This window comes from Diplotaxodon limnothrissa, linkage group LG11 (genome assembly GCF_057381915.1).
Source record: "Diplotaxodon limnothrissa isolate DT_005_m linkage group LG11, D_limnothrissa_male_GT1.1, whole genome shotgun sequence".
NCBI classification, from domain to species: Eukaryota; Metazoa; Chordata; class Actinopteri; order Cichliformes; family Cichlidae; genus Diplotaxodon; species Diplotaxodon limnothrissa.
The window spans coordinates 30044772-30066748 of NC_140606.1; the positions used below are offsets into that span (position 1 = coordinate 30044772).

Sequence of the window (21977 nt, forward strand, 5' to 3'; positions counted from 1 at the left end):
CAGAAGCAGACGATGGTTAACAGCAGGGTGAACACACGAGCGAGACACGGTGGTTACACAGACGGACCAGCAACTACAATGACGGAGGACACGACTTAAATACACACAGAGAAACACGGGAATTACACACAGGTGGTGGACACAGCTGGGAATAATCCGTAAGACGAGACAGAGGTAAAACTGAACACTCACATAAGACGCAGACCTTCACAATAAAACATCACACGCAGGCTCGACATAGAGAGACAGACAGGAAATGACATATGAAACTAAGCCCACATCTTAAACCCAGACAAACAGAAACATGGAACTCTCATAATAGACATCATATTCATCACCATAACACGACAAGAGAACAAGAACACAATCCCTGATGCAAACTTAAATCAAAACACAATAAACTCAAAATACTGGGTCCAACGGACCCAGAACCGTGACAGCAGCAGCATTCCTGCGTTTAGCAGATTGGAGATGGCAGGCGCTCAGCTTAGCATTGTGCAGAAATGCCCTGGCTGCGTGCTGCAGGGATGGCAGGATCACAGTGGTCTACGAGCAGCCTCCAGCTACGCACTAGGCCTTGGCTAACGGCTTCATGGGCAGTGTGCCTGTTTCCTCTGTCTGATTGTGCATGTATGTTTGGCATGTTTGTGTTTCAGCATTTTTGGACAAGCCGCCCCTGGGGTGGGGGGGGGGCTTTCTTACCCTTGCTGTGAGGTATATTCTTACCCTGTAGTACTGGATTAGTTTCAACAGTGAATGGGAAGACATGGAAACAGCAGGAGTGGAGGTGAATGGAGAGGGGAGGAGAGGAGATGAAGGGAAACCCTACAACGATGAGAAGAAATATGTTGGTGGAGTGCGTGTGTGCCTGCATGGCGTGGGTGCTCATCAGTTTCCCTAAGATTCCTCTGCCATATAACCCAGAGGCAAACTCAAACTCTGTAAGATCTATTTCTCTCTGCTTGTTTTTGTCTCCTTGTCTTTCACTCTCTCCTCTCCACTTACCTATGCATTGTTATACGATTGTTTAGCTTGAGTGCAAAACATGGTTGTCTTTCAGGAAAGGCAACACATGTTCTGTGCAGTCCATGGGATTTTGAGCATATTGTCTTTAATCACTGGGTATTGTAGGGTTGCAGCTGTTGAGTGCTATTGTCATGTACAGTATAACCTTTATGAATCTGTATTCACAGCTCAAATGAACTTGGCTCTTCAAGGTATGACACAAATGAGGTTTTTTGGGGAGGTTTTTTTGCAGAAAGCATTAAAAATTGTATGAGCCATGCCCATCAGAGAGCAAGCCAACATGTATGAACTTTGTGTATTTGGCTGTTTGTGGGTGTGTGTTTGTGTTTATGCGCAAGAGTGTGAAAAATAGCAGCGTGTGATTTATGTAAATGAGTGTCATCGGCCGAGGAGAAGGCAGAATTCCCAGGCCTGATGAGTGGCTTAATGATTCATCAGCCTGGCTGAGGCAGGCATCAATAATGGATGACAGAGTGGGTCATGCAGGATTGCTCGCCCCTTGATTAAAGTGCTCCACAGCTAAACGCCTCACTTCCTCCCTCTTCTCACCCTACCTTCTATAAGGATAAATACAGAAGTGTGCGGTACATGCACATGCACACACACACACACACACACTTGTGCATGTGGTCACACACCTCTTCCTCAATCTCTTTCTGTACAGCTTAATGTCATCTCACCTCTCACATGCTTAATAAGCTCTCATCCCCTCCTCATCTCCACACTCTGTTTCTTTGGTCTTAATCCAATCATAGTGAGTAAAAGAGGCAGAGAAAGGGGTAGAGAGCGAGAACAAGAGGGGGGAAAGAAGAAGATGGAAAGTGCAGGAGAAAAGAAGAGAAAAGCACAAATTAGGGCTTTATGATTTGTACAGAAATGGAAACCTTCTCTCTGGAGATAAGACGGGAACATAAATGTTCCTTCTTTACCCACAACACACAGAGTGGAAGGAGCCATTCTGCCTCTGTCTCTCGCTGTAAGCTCTTTGTGGGTGTGACAGGACAAATCTCTGTCTATTAGGGGACATAAACCTCTAAACCCTGAGCTACACGGCCATACATACTAATGCAGCCGTACTGAGGGCTGGATACAAGTTAGGAATGATAGCACGGGACACCCAGAGAAAGAAATGAATGTGGCAAGCAGGATGTTGAAAGCAGAGAAGAGAGTCCTGGCGGGATTTCAATCCTGGCCAGCTCCAGGTCTTAACTGCTACAAAATCATATAGCACAGCAAAACCAGCTTTCAAAAAGTTGGACTGTTGTGCATGACAGAGCAATTCACTCAGCTGGCGTGTAAGTCCCCAGACAGTCTCCAATTTCAGCCTCTGATCTGTAGTATCTCTAGCCATCCATGCACTCGCACTGTAATGTGCCAAAGAAAAGATCACTCACTTATTGGACACACTCGTGTTATCCTCTGATAGCACAAATGAGCCAACACACATACAGTGAAACACTCACCTACATGAAAACTTCAAAAGAATCCGGAAGCACAATGTCTGAAAGAAAGCAATCATTCCTCAGCGACTCTTTCCTCGCGCGTACTCGCCACTCATCTTTGCAAGTTTCTGACTTGGCGAGACTTAGTCGAGCATTAAGAGTAGTGCGTAATCTTCGATCATATTAATCCTCTCCTTTAAATCTGTCACTTCCCAAACTGATTACCTTCATCTCCTTAACTTGTCTTTCACTCTAATCTGTATCATCGCACTCTGACAGATTACAGCCCTTGTTTGATCCCTTTAACAGATCCTCCTCAATCCCCTTTGAAGCAGTCAGTCAGCTGCCTTGTCTGGAGTGTGATTGACAGCACACGAGTATAAAGAAAACGTGGGTGTGTGTGTCTGCTTTATGTTTGCAGGTCTAATAACTTAACAGTGCTGTATATCCATTTATCCATGCAGAGTCTTCAGTTGTGTCTGTAATTTAAATGTCAAGAGTGTATCGTCCATATATTTCTACTTTTTTTTCTTTCTGCTATCTGGGAGGAGAAAAAAAATTAATTTTGGAAGTGACATTTAGCAAGAGAGGAGAAAAGCCTAATAAGCCCAAGGTTTGAAAGACATATGACTGACAAGTGTTTTTAGTGCATAAAGAAGAACCAATAAGGAGGAAAAAATTTGGAGGAAGAAAAAATATAAATAAAAAAACTGACAGAAATGGTGGGTGGAGCAATCAGAGAGAAAACAGTGAAAGAATAAGAGATCATCACATCTCACCAGTCTATCCTTCTAAAGCTCTTCTGATATCATTTTCACCCCTCAGAGCAGCTTTGGAGAGAATCAAAGAGGAAAACAAGAGTTGCCAAAAAAAGAGACGGCACACAAAGCATTGACAATATACGCATTTAGAAACAGCAGAGATGACGGGTAAAGTTCAGCTCACCCACCATTGTTCTCACCATCCTTTGTCTCCCTGTAATTGGTATATGATTTTCGCTTTGATGTGCAGTGAAAGAACAGGAAGGGAATCTTTGTCTTTTTCACAGAAACAAATGCAAGTCCTTGAAGAGCACAGCGAGTAAGTGAGAGGTAGGATCATAAAAAAATACATTCAAAGCCACAGTGGAGACCACAGTTTGTAGAACACCTGGGTATTCCAGGAATTTACATGCAGGCGTTCACGCTTTTGTGTTTGTGTCTCCCAAAGAGCGCAAATTGAATTCACAAAAATCCTAGAAAGCACCTATGGGTTATGTTTGTTCAAGTGGCGAAAATGTCTTAAGATGTCCTCTGCTTTTTGTGTCTGTAAGCTATGCTCTACCCGAGTGAATCAGTTTAACTCATGCCGCACAAGCCAGAGGCTAAGTTCACATTGTATTCAGGATAGTATGAACACAGAGAGATTGAGTTAGGAGGGTGGCGATGTTGAGAGGTGGACAGATTTTAAATGTGGGCACAGAATAGGATTGATCAATGGTAGAGCGCTTGAATAACTCCGTGAAAACAAGGTAGCCCTGTTGAATAGGGAGGAGAAATAGAGAGAGACAGAGGGGATGAGGGCAGGGAGGGGTGGACACATCAGCAGTGGGAGCTTTTTGGCCTTGCATTGTGATGGACAGGGAATTAAATTTTGATTGCTTGCTGAGTGATCGTTTGGTTGGGCCTTGTGACTAATCATAGATTTATGGCTTCAACAGGAGAGCACTGCAATTTGTCGATGCTACAGACTCCCTACTGTAGCCCGACACAAAAGCAGTGCAGCTATTTTGAGGCTTTTGAATAAAGTTCTTTTATTATTTTTTTCCACTTCTTTTATGTTTGGGTGGTATTGCCTTTAAATCTATCAACAGAATATATATTCTTACAGATATGTTCAGACCAGTTTTTGCTTACAGCTGTAACATTGTTTAGAAATGTGTGAAAGCCAAACATACAGATAGACTGAAAGTATTTACATAGTAACAAATTCTAGGCTTTCTGATGTGCATTTTAATAAAACATAGACTGCAAAACTAGAATACTTGCTTCCAACTAGCTTGAAAGTCAAAATTTGCTATGGCCACTTTTATTCTTCAACACAGCCTGAACTCTCAAGCTTTTTTCATCATTTCTTTAAGTAGCTCTCAGGAATAGGTCTTCAGGCTTCTTGAAGGACTTTTAAAGCTTTTCTTTGGCTGTTTGCTGTCTTTTATTCTGCTCTTTGTCAGTATGATCCCACACTGCTTCAATTATTTTGAGGTCCGATGCCAATCATGACTGCAGGTGTTCCACTGTGTGTGTGTTTTTTATCCAGGTGTGCGTTTAGTGCAATGGCAGTGTGTTTTACATGATGCTGTCAACAATCAGGAGACTCTTTCCAGATGACATTGCATGATAGATCAAAAGCTGACAGTATTTTTTGTTGATTATTCAGTCCAGTTCTGACATATGACATAGAAACTGAACATTTAACAGTATTTCCTGAAAACCGTCTTTTGTCTGATCATTTCCTAATAACATTTACATTTACAATAATGGATTACACAGAGGTACGGAAAAGATTTCATCACAGCAGCTGTCTTTCTGAAAGAGCTGTAATTGAGTTTAAGGATATAATTCATCCACTGTTATCTTCTTCAGTGCCTTGCGCCAACACAATTCAGAGCAGCTATCTGAATGCTACTCCCACAGAGGTTGATTATCTTGTTAATATTTATACTTCTTCACTGCATACCACTTTAGATACTGTAACTCCTCTGAAAAAGAGAAGTACCTGATTTCCTAGTGTAACTCTCAAACACTCACCTTAAAGCAGATAACTCGTAAGCTGGAGAAATCATTTCTTCACAAATAAAATTCTAACCATTAGAGAAAAACTTGCTCATAATCATCTCACAGATGTAACATTATGTACAGTTAACTTCAATAATTACTTCCTCCAAACCATCAACGTGTCTTTCAGACCTCATTCCTACAAGACTGCTCAAGGAAGTCCTGCCATTAATTAATGTTTCAATCGCAAATATGATCAACCTATCTCTAATAATCGGCTATGTACCACAGGCCTTCAAGTTGGCTGTAGTTAAACCTTTACTCAAAAAGCCATCTCTAGACCCAGCAGTCTTAGCTAATTATAGGCCAATCTCCAACCTTCCTTTCATATCAAAAATCCTTGAAAGAGTAGTTGTCAAACAGCTAACAGATCATCTGCAGAGGAATGGTTTATTTGAAGAGTTTCAGTCAGGTTTCAGAGCTCAGCACAGCACAGAAACAGCTTTAGTGAAGGTTACAAATGATCTTCTTATGGCCTCTGACAGTGGACTCATCTCTGTGCTTGTCCTGCTAGACTATTAGAACAATTAGAGCACGCTGTAGGTATTACAGGTACTGCACTGAAGTGGTTTAAATCATATATAATGAATAGACTTCAATTTATTCATGTAAACGGAGAGTCCTCTTCACACAATTATAGAGTTCCACAGGGTTCCATGCTAGGACCAATTCTGTTTGCATTACACATGCTTCCCTTAGGCAGTATCATCAGAAGGCATAGCATACATTTTCACCGTTATGCAGATGACACACAACTTTGTCTATCCATGAAGCCAGATAACACAAACCAATTAGTTAAACTGCAGGAATGTCTTAAAGACAAAAAGACCTGGATGACCGCTAACTTTCTGCTTCTTAATTCAGATAAAACTGAGGTTATTGTACTCGGCCCTGAAAATCTTGGAAATATGGTTCCTAGTCAGATGCTTACTCTGGATGGCATTACCTTGGTTTCCAGTAACACTGTGAGGAATCTTGGAGTTGTTTTTGACCAGGACATGTGCTTCTATATTCAACTTCAATATTCCTTCAATATTGAACAATTATGTAGGACTGCTTTCTTCCATTTGCATAATATATTCAAAATGAGAAACATCCTGTCTCAGAGTGATGCTGAAAAACTAGTTCATGCATTTATTACTTCTAGGCTGGACTACTGTAATTCATTATTATCAGGAAGTCCTAAAAAGCCTCCCATTGATCCAAAATGCAGCAAGAGTACTGAAAGGTACGAGAAACAGAGAGCGCATTTCTCCTATATTGGCTTCTCTTCATTGGCTCCCTGTTAAATCCAGAATTTACAATCCTGCTCCTCCTATACAAGTCTTGAAAAATCTTACTGACCTTATACTACCCTATCCAATCACCCCATTAGAGCTCTTTGCTCTCAGACCACAGGCTTACTTGTGGTTCCTAGAGTATTTAAAAGTAGAATGGGAGGCAGAGGCTTTCGTTTTTAGGCGCGTCTTCTGTGGAACCAGCTTCTAGTTTGGATTCAGGAGACAGACACCGTCTCTACTTTTAAGATTAGGCTTAAAACTTTCCTTTTTGATAAAGTATACAGTTAGGGCTGGATCAGGTAACCCTGAATTATCCCTAGTTACATCGCAACAGGTCTAGGCTGCTGGAGGATTCCAGTGATGCACTGAGTGCTTCTTCTTCAGTCACCTTTGTCATTCACTATGTGTTTATACACCTTTCTGTATTTAACTATTTGTTATATTCATCTCATAAATAATAACATATCATTGTTGGGGTTTTCTCTGTTTTCTTTGCATTATTGTAGGGTGCCGTAAAATACTTACCCTACTTACTTACCTTACAATATAAAGCGCCTTTGTTGTCATTTTGCATTATATAAATTTCATGTGTAATTTGTCATACCTCAGCCTTTTCTCCTCGTTTCCCTTCCTTAAGAATGGGTTCATCCACCGTCCACTGAGATCATTTCTGACGGTGTCAGATGGGCCAGATGCATCTCTCAGGTCCTGTGTCAGGTCTTTAATGGATTTTTTTTTGTTTCTGAAGGACATGATTTTCAGATACTGTTTATCTGCATTAGATATTTTTTTAGGCCTCTCACTTTTTCTTTTGTCCTCCACTTCTCCAGTTTCCTCATTTTTTGTGCGTCTAGACAAAACAGAGGTTCATTGTTATTGTGAATATTACATCCAATGTGTAATTAAAACTGGAATTTTATCCTTTCCCATTTTTCCTCATTCAAAGTCCATAGAGAGACCATACAAATGTGTTGTATATATGCTATATGTGTGTAAATATTTACTGGACTGAAATAGCAACAATTAAAAATAAGAATCAGATTTAAGAGTAAACATAAATGTCCATGTCAGCTACAATGGATGCAAAGAAATTAAGGATTGAATCTATTCTTTGTTTCAGAAATGGCAACAAAGGGGGCAGGAGAAATAATCAAATAAAATCTCTCGCTATTATTTACTTATTCAGTTTGGTTTGTGCATGCAGCTCAGCTTAAAAGGTCAGAAGGAGCGGTAACAATTTGTTATACTTCACGGTACTCACTGATGATGTCATGGTGTAGAGGATTGTGCTTTAGATAGTTACAGTTTACACACACACACAAACAATGAAATATGGCACACCTGACAGAAGTTTACTGGAATACACATTGTGCTTTTATTTGCTGGAATCTCACTTTGTGAAATATTTTAGCCTTTCTACTTTCTCTTTAACAGAAGTCGCTGGTAGTTTGAGAGATTATGAAACTCACTGGTACTAAAACATCTCTCCTTTTGGCTGTGAAAAAGCCCTAATGACCATATGTATGGTCAACACATCTGTGATTTTGGCTGTGGTTATTCCATCTACTTGTTTTGGCCATACCTCTAACTGGCAGTAACGATCTGGAGTAAACAAAGATATACAAACACACGTACAAACAACATCAGACAGTTGCGCACAGACAAAAACACCGTAAAGCCTGGGCGTAGATTTTTCCACAGTAAATGGAAAAATGTTTGGGTAGCACAGAGCACGCAGGCATATTAAAGGCAGTCAAGGGAGATACATCGGGGCTGCAAATATCAGCTCATTAACGCTAAGCTATCCTGCTTGGCATGCATGTTTGTGCACAAAAATGTCTGCCACTGAGCTTTACAGGTCATTACAGTAATGAGTAATTTAGGCCTCGGGTCAACAACTGTCACCGGCTACCGAAAAAAATGCAGGAGTGTGAACGCATCTGACGGAAACACGTCACAGGAGCGCTTTAGACACAGGTAGAGAGAAAAAAGAGTGGCAGATTAATGTAAATGATTTGAGAGAGCAGAGCGAAGCACAAGGCAAAAAAAAAAAAAAAAAACTTGCTGAATTATTTTTAATTTCAATTCATTTTTTTTCTGTTCATTGCCGTTGCTAAGTTAGGGTGATAATTATAGCGGAAGATAATTAAAGATTTAATTGGGCTTGATAAAACTTTTGGAATTGTTTATTGAATTGTTCTCAAAACCAGAGGTAACAATTAGAAGTTCTGTAAAGTCACATGTCTGTTTGTCATAGTTTATGCTTCTCACCTCGTCTCCTTTTCATCTCTTTACCGCTGAAACATCTAAAACCTCCAGAACAAACGAGAAGAAGAAAAAGATTTCAGCCAGTAAGAGAAAGAGAGAGAGCACTTTTGGATATCATGCTTCATATAGGCCATACACACATTCATGTGAATAACAAACAGGAGCATCAGCTGATAACATAGTGATCAGTCCTTTTATATAAGTCAATTAAAAGAACAACAGCACATTATTGAAAAATTAAAATATACTCTCTAATAGTAAGATTAAGGCATCATCACAGATGGCATGCATAAGCGAAGCGAAATTAGCAATAACGAGAAAACTGCTAATTGGCCTGTATTTTGTATGCTCTGTGTCTGCAGCTGCTCTGCGACGGTAAATTCTATAACAATAGTTTCTTCAAAGTTGGTCATACTCATCAAGTTTTTACCATATTTTTTCCTCCACCCCCTGCAGTAGAAGTTCTCTTCAGTGGAAGTTAATATATATGAACAGAGAGAATCTGTTTCTATCAGTTCTGTGCTACAAGGCTCGCTCTCGCTCTCTCGTCGTGGATTTATTATGCATGCACGAGTGTTGTTTCGCCCTATTTTTTGGATTTCACACTGAACCGGGATTGCGATTAAAGCTCGTGTTGCAGTGCTGTTAACAATTATCACATCTGATCAGTTACATTCGAGTAGGTCCGAGCCAAAGTGCCTCATAATTTTGAGGAGATGCAAAATTTGCACTTGTTTTCCAATACTGTTCAAGTGCTCTCCACTCAGATTTGTATCTATTCCCGTTCATTTTTAAGCACACTGACGAATATACAGAGAAAGGGAGAGGCAGAAAATAAATAAAGTGAAAAAGTACATGAAATGCTTCCGAAATTTGCAGTAATACAATTACAATATTTTTATATCAACATCTCTGTGTTGGCTGTGTGTATATCTCAGGGTGTCATGTGGTAAGTGTAAACATATTGCTTTTTTATTTGGCCATTCCACTTCTTTAGTCAAATAAAAAGGTGTTTCTTATCAAATTTAGTCTACAGTTTTAACTAGTGGGGCACAAAGTAGGTGCCAGCTTCAACAAATGCCAATATCCTGACCAAATGTCCAACTGGGTTATTAACAAATAATAACTATGTACAACATAACATCAAATAGCAACTTACAATAAAGCCTATTAGAGCTCAGCACATGCTCACAATCTGAAACAGCTGGTGTTCTTAGCACACACCCTAAGCAGGGCCACCATTAGGGAGTTTTCCCACTAAAATGTCATTGCAGATTGGCGAGGGATAAAATCTGTGGTCCCCCTTTGGGCCCGGGTCCCCAAGCAGCTGTGAATAGGCACGCCTATTCACGAGACAGTGTGACTGGCTTCATCCCTCGATCCTTATCAAAAATGAATGTTTTTCCTTCGACCGTGCTCCACTTGGAAACTTCCCTGGCAGTGAATTCATCATGTCCTTGGAGGAGGTCATGATCTCTCCGCATATGTCTCACCCAAACAACCACTTTTGTTTTACATTAGATCAAAGAAGTGAATGGCTCTCAAAATAATGTTACAGTATAGCTTTAATATAATACCAGCGCAAAAGCCTGTAACCGTTCTTCATTCTATCACTGAGTTGAATCTACAAGAATGTTGTTCAATATTTAATTACAACTTACAAGAAAGTGACCAGTGAGGAGGGAGAAACAATTTAGCTCGAGGGCAGCAGGCAGGGAATGAGATTTTAATTCTTTATTATAATGCATTTGATTAAATCATAACAAACTGTCACGTCAGTCACGCAGACAACAAATTGTAAACGACTACAGACTATTTCTCCCACTGTTTACCACGCCGAGCATAAAATGAAAGCTTCAAGTAAAGTGTTTTCAGCCCGAGTTTTCTTTGATTTTTCAGAATACATAACCACTCATACACTCTTACACAGACACCACATAAATTTGTTTTTTGACTCAAAATATTTGACTATCTTATTGAAATTAGCTCAAGTGGCTTTCAAAGAGTCATATTTAAGTTATAATATATTTCAGAGATATGCCACCAACTCCATTTTGTATTTTTAAAGGGTCCTAATTATTCTGCAAGAAGTTTCTCATTATGGCCTGCATGGTTTGCTGCTGTAATTCAGCTCAGTCAGTGAAGTATCCTATAGCTGTCTTTAGCTGGAAATCTTATTAATTAATTACTTGAAAACCTCATAAATTCATCCAGCTTCCTCTTTGTCCTTGACATGGTTCCACCTGAGTTCAATTCAATGTCAAGATGTAAGAGTTACATTATGACACTGATAAGCATATTATCATATGGTTCTTTGATTTATGGTGCTGTTCAGCAGTCTTGAAGGTCAACTCAGAGATGAAGAATTTAAAAAAAACAATGTAGTTACAGTTATTTAAAAATCATCTCCACAAGCCTCAGTGCAGCATGTTCACTGCTAATGAGCATTTTTTGATTTTATATACCATAGTTGTCATCAAAAAGAAAAAAAGGGGCAGTCTGAACTGTAATGATGGCAGTGAATCAGAAAAGGTGCTGCCACAGTTTAAATCTCTAGAACTCCCAGACGTTCCCAAAAGGATATTCATGTTTGGGGGCATTTTTCATGAATATATTGTATATCATTAGTTTGCAGTGCACATATTCTCAAATGCTGACAAACCACGTCTGTAAAACACTTTAAGCGTGACCTGTTCATTTCCACAGCAGCTCAAAGACATTAAACTGTGTGTCTGAAACTCTGGTCATGGTCCAAAACGACTCCTATTTGTGGCACAATTTCAGTTATAAAAAGGGATAAATTGGCACTTCTCCTACAAACTGTGGATAAGCGCAAAGAAAAAAAAAAAAAAAAGCATGGAAGCTCACAGCTCTGCACAAACACTCACACGCATAATCATGCAAACAATCAATGTCCATTCAGGTCTGCAGATACATCAGTTGTGCTTATTCTGCAAACAGATTCATGCCAGTGAGGTAAATTGAGGTCTAGATTAATTTGGCACCAGTATATCAGGTTGACACATTATGTGTGACTGTGCATGCATAAGTGTGTGTATAAGAGGGGACTAACTATGTAGAGGTGTTTCTATAAGAGTGCCTATAGTGGAAACTTGTATGAGATGTGAACATTTAAACCAAATGAAAGCTAGCGCGCTTGATTTCAGCATTCAGAAGAAAAATGGGCAACCTCTTGCCAAGACGCTTCTGACATAAACAAATGGCCTCCGAGTTGGCCCACGCACGCACACTTAAGTGCACGTTTCGGCTATGATGCGTTCACACCTTTTCTCACGTCTTTCTATGTATATTTTTCTCGTTGTTAAAAGTAATTATCCTGACAGAGTCAGAGAGGTGAGAAGAAAGGGTTTGGGAAAGGCAAGCGCACAGAAATATACAAAACCTCTCATGTACACACATCCACTGACATTCACTTACACGGTTCCTATGTAATCTTGCATAAGCCATACAGTTGACCAATTCACAGCATTCATTATCTCAATCTTATCACACCGGCAGCGCTCAAATGAGCACTGCTCCGGGTGATTGGATCATTTTCTTGCAGTGACTTAAGCCCGCGAGGCAGATCAATACCATGCACTCTTGGAACGTCACAGGATCAATGTGTATTAGTTACCTTTGTGTTGATTTTAGTATAGGAGAGTCCTACCACCCTGTCCTTCAGCCTCCCTTACCCTTCACACATACTGGATAAATTCCTGCACAGCCAGAGGAAGAGCAAGTTATTTTGCAGGTTAATGTATGTGAGTAGAGTACCTGGATGTAGCAAATAACGCTTAATGATGATTGTTACTGGCAATAATAACGCTGAGGTGCTTGTGAGAGTCTGTATGTGTGTTTGTGATGCAGGCAGGGGTTATTTCTCCTCTTGCCTGCACTCTTATCCTCCCCTTCTTTTCCTCTCACCTCTGTTCCTGTGTGCAGGCATATTACGGAAACAAATTGGGGCCAATAGACTCTGTCACTGCCTGACCCGGGACTCAAACAGAAAAAAAGAGGATGCCAGAAAGGGAGAAAAAGGCAAATAGAGAGGATGAAAGGGAGTGGGGAGTGTGAAGTGAAAGAGAAGAAGAGTGATTTGAAGGAGGAGCATAAAAAGGAGGGACGGAATAAGTGCTACAAAAGAGAGGGAGCGAGAGATAGAAGATGGACAGAAGGAAAAGAAAGAAGCAGAGAGAGAGAGAAAGAAGTGACAACCTCAAATTAAATTCCCATCATGTCAGTGTAGAACAGAATTCAATAGTGTTTATTGGCAGCCCCTAGCCTCAGGGAAATTACATTCTGAAGCAGAGCATGGCATGAATGCACACACTCCTCAACACACACACACACAGTCACACACAAGGAAGCAAACACATCTATTGTACACAACACTGTGCATGTATTCAGACCATAAAAAAGGCCCTCTGGCTGATGTGAGCATGCAGACAAGCGATTTACTCCCTAAGATCCGTGTGCCATTTGCATAGCGGTTGTGTATCTGTATCTCTATCCATGTGCTATTTACCTGCATGTCTCTGTGTGTATTTGTCTGTACAAAAAGTCCAAGTTGTGCGTTTTAGATGCTTAGGGGTTTTTTTTGTTTGGGGGGGGGGGGGGGGGGGGGGGTGTCATTTGTCAAACATCAGTTTCCTCACAGAGAGATTCAGACTATTTGCCATTTTAGCACATACACAAGTTTCTATTATAGCGGCTGTATTAAACGTGTCCCCCGGCTCAAGTTGCCATGAGCACAGGGCTTTGTCCAGCCTCCAGCAGTGGCAGCAAAGGCATCATGCATTAATGGCAAGCCGTTTAACAGTTTTATGCAGAGCACATGCGGAGGCTAATATTGCTGATTTCTCTGGGATGCAGATTTCCTCTAAATGGCTAACAATCTTCCATTCTTGATCCCCCCACTCCCCACTCCCTGACTCCTCTTGCTCTCTATCTCTACCTCTCTAACCCTTTATATCGCTGTCTGTTTATGCCTCTAGCTTGAGTCTTTCTCATTTCTCTTTCCCAATCCGTCCAACACGTTCACTCATTCTTTCCATCTCTTTCTCCAGGAATGCACGGAGAGGGCTTTGGGTTGCTCGGTGGAGGATCTGAAGGCTCTTTTCTACTGTGAGCTGTGTGACAAGCAGTACCTCAGACACCAGGAGTTTGACAACCACATCAACTCCTACGACCATGCACACAAACAGGTACACGAGATGCACACATACACACTGTGTAGGGACACAAAAACTAACACACGGGTTCTCTCTCTCTCTCTCTCTTTTTTCTTTTTAACCGTATTTTCTTGTAGAGTTTGGGTGTGTTAGTATTATGCGTTTTGATGGAAAGCTGCTTTACATGTCCATGTCAGTCTGCCCATTGGGCACAGTTTCTCACCAGGTAACAGTAGGAGAGTGACAACCGCATCATTTCTTACAAGCACACATACTGAGGTGCCACACTTCAACTTGAAGAAAGCACACAAGCAAACACAAACAGCCTATACGCACACACCCAGCACTCCAATTATATTTTAGATTTCCAGTTGAACAGGCTGATATAAAATTAAATAGCCCACATTGATCCAGCACAGGGTAATTGAAGTCGTAGCACCTAAAGCAAATATCCAAAGACGCTATAATAAAAACAAGATAATAATAAAAAATGAGTCTCTAGTATAAATGCTATAGTAGAGTTAATAAAGTAACTGTGGTGCTGTATATACTAGACATACACAGTAAATAAGTATTTTGCTACAACAAGTTTTATGTTTACAGATATTAATAAATGGGTCATTTTGTCTGACAATGTGCGTTATAACTTTGCAAACTGGGCATGAATCAAAAAAGGTAATATTAATGGGAATTATCGGAAAGTAAAAAGTTATTCACAAAGCCTTTCTTATTGTGTGATGGCAAATAGGGACATTGTTATGACCCAATAGAGTTGTCAGTGATCTGACAAATGTTAAGAACTTTATCCAAGCAGCATGTAAAAACCAGGGCGAAGTCCAAAATTTTCTTGTACTTTATCTTGTTTCAAAACTTCTAGATTTTCAAGCAAAAAAAAGGGTGGGGGGTCATTTATCTACCTATTGATTTTTATCTCAAAGAAGTCAGACTGTGCATTCTTTGAAATACTGTAGCTCAATAGCAATGCCAACAGATGAATACTCACTTATAGCACCTTTTGTAAATGATCACATTTCTAGTAAAAACTCTACTCGGTTTACAAAAAACACTCAATCGATTGCAATCCACACAGCACCATCACCACAGGCTAAACACGGAAAAAGTCACCAGCATCATCACTAATGGGGCAACTTTCACTGACTGACTGGCCGGCCCGCATAGCCGGAGTTTTCCCCTCGAAGCTGAGAGGTTTGCTGGATGAAGGTTTGAAGCAAAAACAGCATGTTGTTTATTTTCAGTTAACACATCAGAAGCTGTTCAAAATACATTTTTCAGATATAGTTTAGAGAAATATTTGCAGACAGTGAGGTTAAGATAACAAATATTGGAAAGTTCGGTGTTCTTGATGGTGTCTTAGTTTTGGTATGCAGCTGAGATTCTAGGTCTGTGTCTTTGGCTGGCTTTCATTGTGTTGCACATATCAGAAAATCACCGATAACAGAAGTAACAGCACACTAATTTGGTCATTTGGAATCTAATGTCTCCGTGAACCAAATAGGGAGAATGATTTAGCAGAGCATTAAAAGCAAAGCAAATCTCCTAATTTTAGAAATAAGGTGATAGTACAGTGTGTAGTATGAGTGCTTAAAAGGGTCTCCAGGAATTTCCAGGAAAATTTCAACATAGCTTCTGAGTTATTACTGCATGAAAAATAAAATGACTATTTTAAACAAATACAACACAGTATTGCAGATGTACACCAGGCTTGTAAGCCATAAATTCATGATAGAATAGTTCTTTTTTACCTCTAGGCCAAATCTCAGAGCTGTTGATTTGTATGTCACTGGTACATAAAAATGCATCTAAAATTCACTTTATTCCTCAGCTTGTACTTCCTCCAAAAAGAAAAATATTCAGTACCAAATAACACAGAGCTATTAGTCATAGCTTAAGTATGATTCCATTATTCCAGTTTGGACAAGATAAGGCCAATGGACCATTAGAAAAAGCCTCAGCAGCAGGTTTTCTTCTGCATTCTGCGTTCACATCCATTTTCATACACAACCTCCACTCTGGACTAACAAGCTGTAGGTTCTTCTGATAGCTCATTCTCCTACAGCTATCTGTTGTCTTGCCAAGGCGTACACTTGCACGCGCAAACATACAGACATGCACTTACCCGTGTACACACTCATCTTCAAATGCAGGCAATTTCTCAAACAAGCCAAGCCGCTTCCCACTTCTGAACACCCACACTATGTATCATGAAATAAACATTAAATAAGACTGTTCCTCCTCTGTCATTGTTCTTTGAAAATAAATTGAGGCAACTGCAGGCCAATGTTAATGCTTTGTTTTAGCCAGCGGCAGGCACATGAAACGAGCTGCATGAGGCACTGAGCTGACAGTAGCCACTGGCGCTGTAGGAACACACGCGCACACACACAAGTACAGAAATGCATGTACACTCTGCCCACAGAGCAGACAACAGATGAAATTCTAGCTGAAGACAGTTTCCCTGCAGGAGTATTGGCTTTGGAGAATGGAAGCTGATTGCTTTTGCTCTGTCTTCTTTCGCTGTCATCGATTCAGGGATAAACATGTCTGAATACAGGGCTTTATCAGCATTTACTGCTGATTACAGAAATTGCTCATTACAACAGAATTACACTCCCTTTTAAATAAAAGGCAATCAGCCCATTAGCATGGCCACTCAAATGCTACCTAAGAATACATCATCCTTCATTCTAGGGCCCTAGTGGATATGAATCAACTCTGACTCATCCATAGTTGCCTCAGCCTGAGCACTCCTCAACACATCTAAAGGAATATTGATCGAAGCTTTGACAGACGCATTGAGCTTCACATAGGGTTGCCAACTCCCTGAAAAATAAATAAGGGACACCTCGTGGCCAGGGCCGGGCAACCTAGTTGTCTTCACCCTTCCCAGTGTGGTAGCTCTTTTTTGTGTGTGTGAAATTATTTTTTAACCATTTGACTTGAATTTGATTTAAGCAGATGCATATTCTTTGTGATATGACCATATGGGAAACAAATGATCATTTAGCCATTTATTTTTAGCTCAAAATGACAACATTAACACAGTAAAACAGGTCTCTTTCTTAAACAGAAGCCTGTCATGCTTAACTTTTGAGAATAAAAGTAAATCTTTCTTTAAAAGAACTCTGTCCTGCTTAACTTAAAATTATATAAATTAATAGAAAGCAATAGAACGAAAAATATTCTTGTAACTGTGCACATTTAGTGCATTTAGTACAATTGGCTTCAGCTGAGGTATTATTTCAGCTTTTCTAATGCTAATCAGCTGCTCCTGTTTGTAAACCCACTTGTTCCCATGATTACGCATCTTAACTCATCATCATTATTCATCTATGTATTACTTTTATGTATTAGTGATCTATTTGTTGTAATCATCTATCCTTGCAGTTGTTTATTACACAAAATAAATGATATTATCACACTTCTGGCCACATAGCGCTGATATTCACTGCACATGCCCATATTAACCTTAACCAGAGGGTTTAAAAAACAAACCAGTGTTTACATACCATATCTGCTTCTGCCGTGGCCTGGGGTCCGTTCTTCGTACCTCGCTTACTACATCCAAGATCAAATGACACATCCAAGATCAAATCATCGCGCTAACTTTGAGCTCGCTATTCCGGTTCTCCGAACACACCTGTTGTTGACGATTAGTATAGCTGGATGAAGTAATGTGAGATCACTGGGTGGCTTAACAGGGGCTACGCATCGATAGTAGAAACATTGATCGGCAACCCTTTGATTGGTCGGCGAAAATGTCGAAGGAGCGCGCTCGGTATTCTTCGGCAGCAGAGCAAGAACTCTTGATTGAGGGATTTCAGGAGTTTCAGAGTTTAATTAAAACGCAAGGGAACACTGCAAAGGCTGCAAAAGCAAGGCGAGAGGGCTGGCAGAAAGTTGCTGACAAATTAAACTCGTAAGTAATTTAATAATAATAATTATTATTATTATTATTAATATTATTATTATTATTATTATATAATATATAATAATAATAATAATAATAATAATAATAATAATAATGGATTGGATTTATATAGCGCTTTTCAAGGCACCCAAAGCGCTTTACAATACCACTATTCAGTCACTCTCACATTCACACACTGGTGGAGGCAGCTACGGTTGTAGCCACAGCTGCCCTGCGGCAGACTGACAGAAGCCAGGCTGCCATATCGCGCCATCGGCCCCTCTGGCCAACACCAGTAGGCAGTAGGGTAGATTTATTATATTATATTACATTATATCCTCTTTCACATTAGAGCCACGACAGGGCCCACTAGAACATGGGAACAAGTAAAAGTGAAATATAAGAATATTCTACAGAATGGTAAGATTTATCACTTATATTGCTTTTAGTCTCTTGCAAAGAGACCCTGAAATAATCTGTTTGTTTGTTTATAACAGCAACCAAGAAAAGGGCAGAGCAAAAAAAGACAGGTGGTGGTCCTGCACCCCCTCGTCAACAAGTTGGTTAAGTAAATAATACCCTCACGGGAATATCGATATCTCTCTATGAGCGCACTGTCGCGCTGAGCTAAAGGATCCTGTCTATCCCGCAATATACGCTGAATTCTGAGGACTCTCCTTATCAATCTTGCACCTTCCGCAATGGGTGGCTCGCTTATACGGACAAGACATGGCTGCGACAGGCTTCCCAAATCCACCTTCGCTTTTATAGCCGTGGTCTCTCATCAAGATTACACGAAGTAATTTACAATTACTACTCTAAAATATGAATTACATCTGAAATAATCAAATACATGAAATAGAATGATTAATAGTACATTTCCATTTTTTTAGGAAATGACCTGTATGTATCTGTATGAAATCAATAAAAGGATCAAGTACTGCATTAACTTTAGTTACATTGATAATATTTATTTATGGTAAAACAGTGGTAAAATATCGCTGTTGCTTTCGTATAAATGAAGCGGACATACCTGAGTGGCCGCGATCTAATCCTGTTTACATAAAGTAAACCTGCTCCCGAGCAGGTTTACGCTTACGGATCTGTTGCTATGGCAGCAAGTCCCGGATGAGCTTCGGAGAACCGAACGATCCAAGATCATGCGAAATCGTCAACAATCAAATCCAGCTAACTTACTTAGCGGGGTACGAAGAACGGACCCCTGGTGGACAAGAAATTGGTTAAGGGTTCCCTGAGCTTTCACGCCCCTCATGTTCTTCATGTGCCCACCATTAGAAGCATGCCTATGGAAAAAGTGCGCCGGCACACAGTGCAGTGCGCTTTATAGGTGTTATGGTGACCTTTTCCAGCCAGGTGTTTCCCTTTTCCCATTCCTCCCTGTGCTTTTGCAGCCTTTTTTTCTTTCTCTGAGCGAACAAACATTGCTGCTCTAATGCTGGGCTTACACTGTGCGATTTCTGGCCCATTTTGAGACGATTTTTAACCCCTGCGAGTCAATCGTGCAGTTTGAGCAGGAGCTGAATAACGCGACTGAAAAAATCACACAGTGTCTGCCCAGCTTTAGGTGTACTGTCGTCCGAGACCGCAGTGTCGGCGTTTGTTTCCCTGTTGGCCATGCTTCTTGTTGTGGTCATCTGTTGTCTTCCGGTATTTTCTCCGCAAGCGACCTTTCCTCGACCAATGAGATGAGCGGTAATCTGAATTGTCATAAGTGTGCTGTCAGCTCATTGGTCACAAAGCAGGAGAGGGGCTGGGAGTTATGCTTTCAAACAAAGCGTTAATTCCATTAACATTTATAGACTACTTTTGATTCTCACTGTATTACGGGACAAAGTGCGTCCCTTATTAGCTCAACACGGGACGTGTGCTTTTGTTTCTAAATACGGGACGATTCCGTTTTTTAAGGGACGGTTGGCAACCCTAGCTTCACAGCACATAGCAAGGCTTGCATGTTGGAGAGCAGGAACATCATTTCCTGCAGTTGGGGACATGACATCAACTTTGAAGACAAAAGTAGCCACTTTTAAAGTTGAAGTATGTCTGTCCTGTGTATTGAGCCAAAATGGTACTGTGTGCAATATTTGATTTGTCTCTAAATATAGTTTCAGGTCTGCCTGCAGTAGGACATGGTTTAAGAGAGAACAATAACCTGGAAGAGTGCAAATGCGGCAGGAAGCAGGAAGTATTTATCCTCATATATTTCATCTATTACAGACTGCTCTCTCGCTCAGGCATTGCCACTGACATTTACAGTACAACAACTCTTTTTTTATAGCACAATGCAGTGCAACAAATTTTTCATCCTTAGGCCTGCTGGCTCCATTCACAGTTGTTCATTATGAATGCCTCCGTGCTTGAACAAGATTAATATTTCCCATAGAATACCATTGGCATCACAACGACTCAGGGCTTTTTGATGTACACTAGCATATGATTGCTCACATCTGCAGACATTCCACAAGAACTTAGATAGTGTCTTTAAGGAATACGAACCGCATGAGTGTTGATTCTATGGTATATACCTAATGCTGTCTTCAGTGAGCTGACATGGATGCTAAGCATTGAGTGATAATGTAAAAAGACACCAGCTTGTGCAAGACTCAGCTGGGATTAACCTGAAAACTGTCCGCTCCTGCACAGCATCTGGGTGTGAAAGAGAGTGACTGTATAAATAAATCTGATGCGTAAGAGCCTAATCTGATGCATGCGTGCGTGTGTGCATGTGTGTGTTTGAGTGTGACACATATTGCGTGGATGGATAAGATAATGGTATAACATAATCTAAAAATGAGGGCGGTGTAATCCTGTCGCAACTTGCACTACAGGATAGGAGTATATATTGTAAACAACAAATCTTTGATGCGTAAACTATGGAGCAGCTGAGATTATGAGAATATGTGATTCAATAAAAAGGGGAAATAGGATGGATGGTGGTGCACAATACTGCAGCTATCCCCAAACTCCCGAGTCCCTCCTTACCCTTCAGACATGCACAGACAAAAAGAAAGACACCAGCATCCGTGCACATATACCTGCCAAGCATGGATAAAGAAGGGATTAAAGTGTGTCAGAAAATGGAAACTGGAGAGAGGCGCATGAATCATTGTTTCCCCAAGAGAACTGGTGCACCTATGGCTATAGACATATAAGTTCATATAAATACACACATGTGTAAAGCTGAACTAATTAATAATTATCCTGTAATATAATGGAGGTAAAGACCAACCAGTTTGCTTACAAAGTGCCCACAGACACACACAACACAAAAAGCAGTCTAGAAGAAAATGTCAGGCCTTTACAGCATTTAATCTTGTGCCTTTGTGTTTGGTAGTGTGTCATTCTAACATCATCAAACAAAATGTCTTCTTCCCTGTTTCATAGATTCAAAAGTACCTCTATTTGAGCTGTGATAACTAATAAACTGAATCTATGGCACACAGTAGGACTGAAGGGCGCTAACCAAAATGAAAAATGTTGCTCTAATGGTTCAGAAAGAGCAGCAGCATCATGAAACTGCCTATTCCGCTCATCTCAACCACACATGTAATCTACTATTCACTAGTTTTGGTGTTTGGTTTCAAGCTGTGTGTTGAAGGAAGGGTCCTTTCTTGAAGACTGAATGGAGTTAATTGGACATGAGGTTTGGAGGAGAACATCTGCAAACACTGCTGACTGATGTGTATGATCTGAAAGACAGCTGCCTGCAGAGAGCTTCCTAAAACTAACTCTTTCTTACTTCTCCTCTTTCTCCCACCCTTGCATCTCCCCTCTCCGTCCACATATGGATTCTGTCCCTCTCTCCATCCCTCTTTATCTCTTTATTGCCATTTCCTGCAGAGGCTGAAGGAGCTCAAGCACAGAGAGTTTGCTCGTAACGTAGCCTCAAAATCATGGAAGGACCAGCGCAAGCAGGAGAAGGCTCTTCGGCGTCTGCACCAGCTCGCACAGCTGCAACAGGAAACTCAGCGGTGAGTGGGAGGAGTGTGTATTCGTGCATGTGGCAGCATGTGTGCAATGAGACCAGG

The 21977-nt window shown here is 40.5% G+C and overlaps 1 protein-coding gene across 2 annotated transcripts in view; it reads left to right on the forward strand.

Annotated features, from left to right (window-relative positions):
• znf804b (zinc finger protein 804B) overlaps positions 1-21977 on the forward strand; it is a 46387-nt gene that overhangs the window by 18803 nt on the left and 5607 nt on the right. For both annotated transcript variants that reach the window (XM_085365710.1, XM_085365708.1), the window contains exons 3-4: positions 13899-14036; positions 21790-21920. In XM_085365710.1, the coding sequence (XP_085221836.1) occupies positions 13899-14036; positions 21790-21920 (269 nt within the window). The remainder of the gene's footprint in view (positions 1-13898; positions 14037-21789; positions 21921-21977) is intronic.